This window comes from Eimeria mitis, genomic scaffold (genome assembly GCF_000499745.2).
Source record: "Eimeria mitis Houghton genomic scaffold, Emh_scaff1700, whole genome shotgun sequence".
Taxonomy (NCBI): Eukaryota; Apicomplexa; class Conoidasida; order Eucoccidiorida; family Eimeriidae; genus Eimeria; species Eimeria mitis.
Window position 1 is genome coordinate 1,819 of NW_013570016.1, and position 2,181 is coordinate 3,999.

Sequence of the window (2,181 nt, forward strand, 5' to 3'; positions counted from 1 at the left end):
GTTACCTGTTGTATCTGCGCAATATATCTGGCCATGTAGTCAGCAGTGGGGGCGGTGTCGTGGTTGAGTCTGTAGCTCTGGCCTTCTAGCTGGGCCTTCGCTAGCAGCACGCGCCCGTCCGCATGCAGCCCCGCAAACCCGCAACATAAACCCTCGTCTATCAATACCAGCTTGCGGCTTGTTCTGTACAGAGAGAATATATATATATATATATATATATATATATATATATATATATATATATATATATATATATATATATGTATATGCATATATTGTATGTATAGTTAATTGTATTACGTTAGAGACGTTGTTATAGATATTTCGTCCTAAACCCTAAACCCTAGGTACGATACACTAAACCCTAAACCCTAAACCCTTGTGTTTTTCTAGACCCGTAACCCTAAACCCTAAACCCTAAACCCTAAACCCTGGATCCTACATGCTACAATCAACAGACTAAATTATAAACCCTCATGCCCACAAAGACCCAGAATTAGCGGTTTCAGCGCTGCCACTGACAGCTGTAACTAAGGGTTTAGGGTTTAGGGTTTGGGGTTTAGGGTTTGGGGTTTAGGGTTTGGGTGTTACCTGGGCTCTTGCAGCTTTGCTGCTGCCTTTCTCTCTACTGCCAGCACCACAGCGTCCCGCCCCTTCACGCCGACAACACAGCCCCCCCGTCTCACCGCCTCTATGGCGTACTCCACCTGTACATACACCCCAAACCCTAAACCCTAAACCCTAAACCCTAAACCCTAGATTGTAAAGTCAACTGCACAATATGCAAGCCTGTCTCTTCTGCAACACACATACGATAAGGAAAACCACAGTGGATACCAGTACTACTGTTGTTGTTATTGCTGCTGCTGCTGCTCTTGCTGCTGCTGCTGCTGCTGCTCCTGGGGGGGGCATTGCTGCAGCTGCTGCTGCAGCACGTAAGGTTCTGCTGCTGCTGTATACTGCGTCACCTGTAGGAGGTGCCCATCAGGGGAGAAGACGGTGATTGCTCGGTCATAGCTCATCTTCTGTTTGTCTGTTCCTGCTGCTGCTGCTGCTGCTGTTGCTGCTGCTGCTGCTGCTGCTGCTGCTGCTGCTGCTGCTGCTCGCTGCTCACTGGGTACTTATACCCAGAAATGCGTATAGAGGGGCCGAGGAGTTGAGGCCTCGCGTCTTAATATAGTAAAAGGTAAAAGGAGAACAACACAACCCACAGGAGGCCCTAAGAAAGTCTTGCTGCTGCCGCTGCTGCTGCTGCTGCTGCCGCTGCTGCTGCTGCTGCTGCTGCTGCTGTTTGTGCTACAGCTCTCTCTGCCTCTGTGCGTCTCCCTGCATGTCTTAAATTACTGTAGAAGTAAATAGAAAAACAAACAAAAGGCAAAAAAAAACAACAAAGATGCAGCAACTATGGGGGGCTCGCTGTGCATGCGGCGGCGGCGGCGGCGGCTGTGTGTACATACAGCAGGGGCTGTGTAGGTTATTGCGAGGAGAATAAAAAGTTTTTTTGTTGTCTTTATAAATATAATTATAATATTTAAATTAAAATATTAATTTATATAAATTATTATATTTATTTCTCTCTCTCCTCTCCCCTTCTGCAGGCCGCTGCAGCAGCAGCACTCGCGCTCGCCACTCAACACCAGCGCGTTCTCTTCTTGTATTTATTAATTTTTTATTTTTATTAATTAATTATAAATATTAATTTTATTTTTTTATTTTAATTTTTAAATTAAATTATTATTTATTTATTTAATTATATTTATCAGTTGATATTCGTTTGGTTGTATCTATCAGCTGGTAGCTATCGTTCTTATTCATGTTTTATTATATAATAAATATTATTTATTTTATTATAAATATTATTTATTTTATTATAAATATTATTTTTTATTTAATTATAATAATTAATTTTTAATTATAATTATATATTTTTTTGTTTAGTTTGGTTTAGTTGTCAGTATTAGTTTTTTATTGTTTCAGGTGTATCGATCAACTGTATATAAATATTTTTATTAATTAATATAAATATTATTTATTTATTAATATTTATATTTAATTATTTATTTGTTTAGTTATTTTATTTTTTATTTAATTATAATTTATTATTAATTGTTTATATATATATATATATATAAACATATATATATATATATATATATATATATATATATATATATATATATA

The 2,181-nt window shown here is 38.1% G+C and overlaps 1 protein-coding gene across 1 annotated transcript in view; it reads right to left on the reverse strand.

Annotated features, from left to right (window-relative positions):
* Positions 1-587: 587 nt before the first annotated feature.
* Positions 588-2,181, reverse strand: part of EMH_0042070 (proteasome subunit alpha type 7, putative) — a gene marked incomplete at both ends in the record, with an annotated part of 3,589 nt that continues 1,995 nt past the window's right edge. The window contains 2 exons of the mRNA XM_013495699.1: positions 588-707; positions 969-1,113. Of these exons, the coding sequence (XP_013351153.1) occupies positions 588-707; positions 969-1,113 (265 nt within the window). The remainder of the gene's footprint in view (positions 708-968; positions 1,114-2,181) is intronic.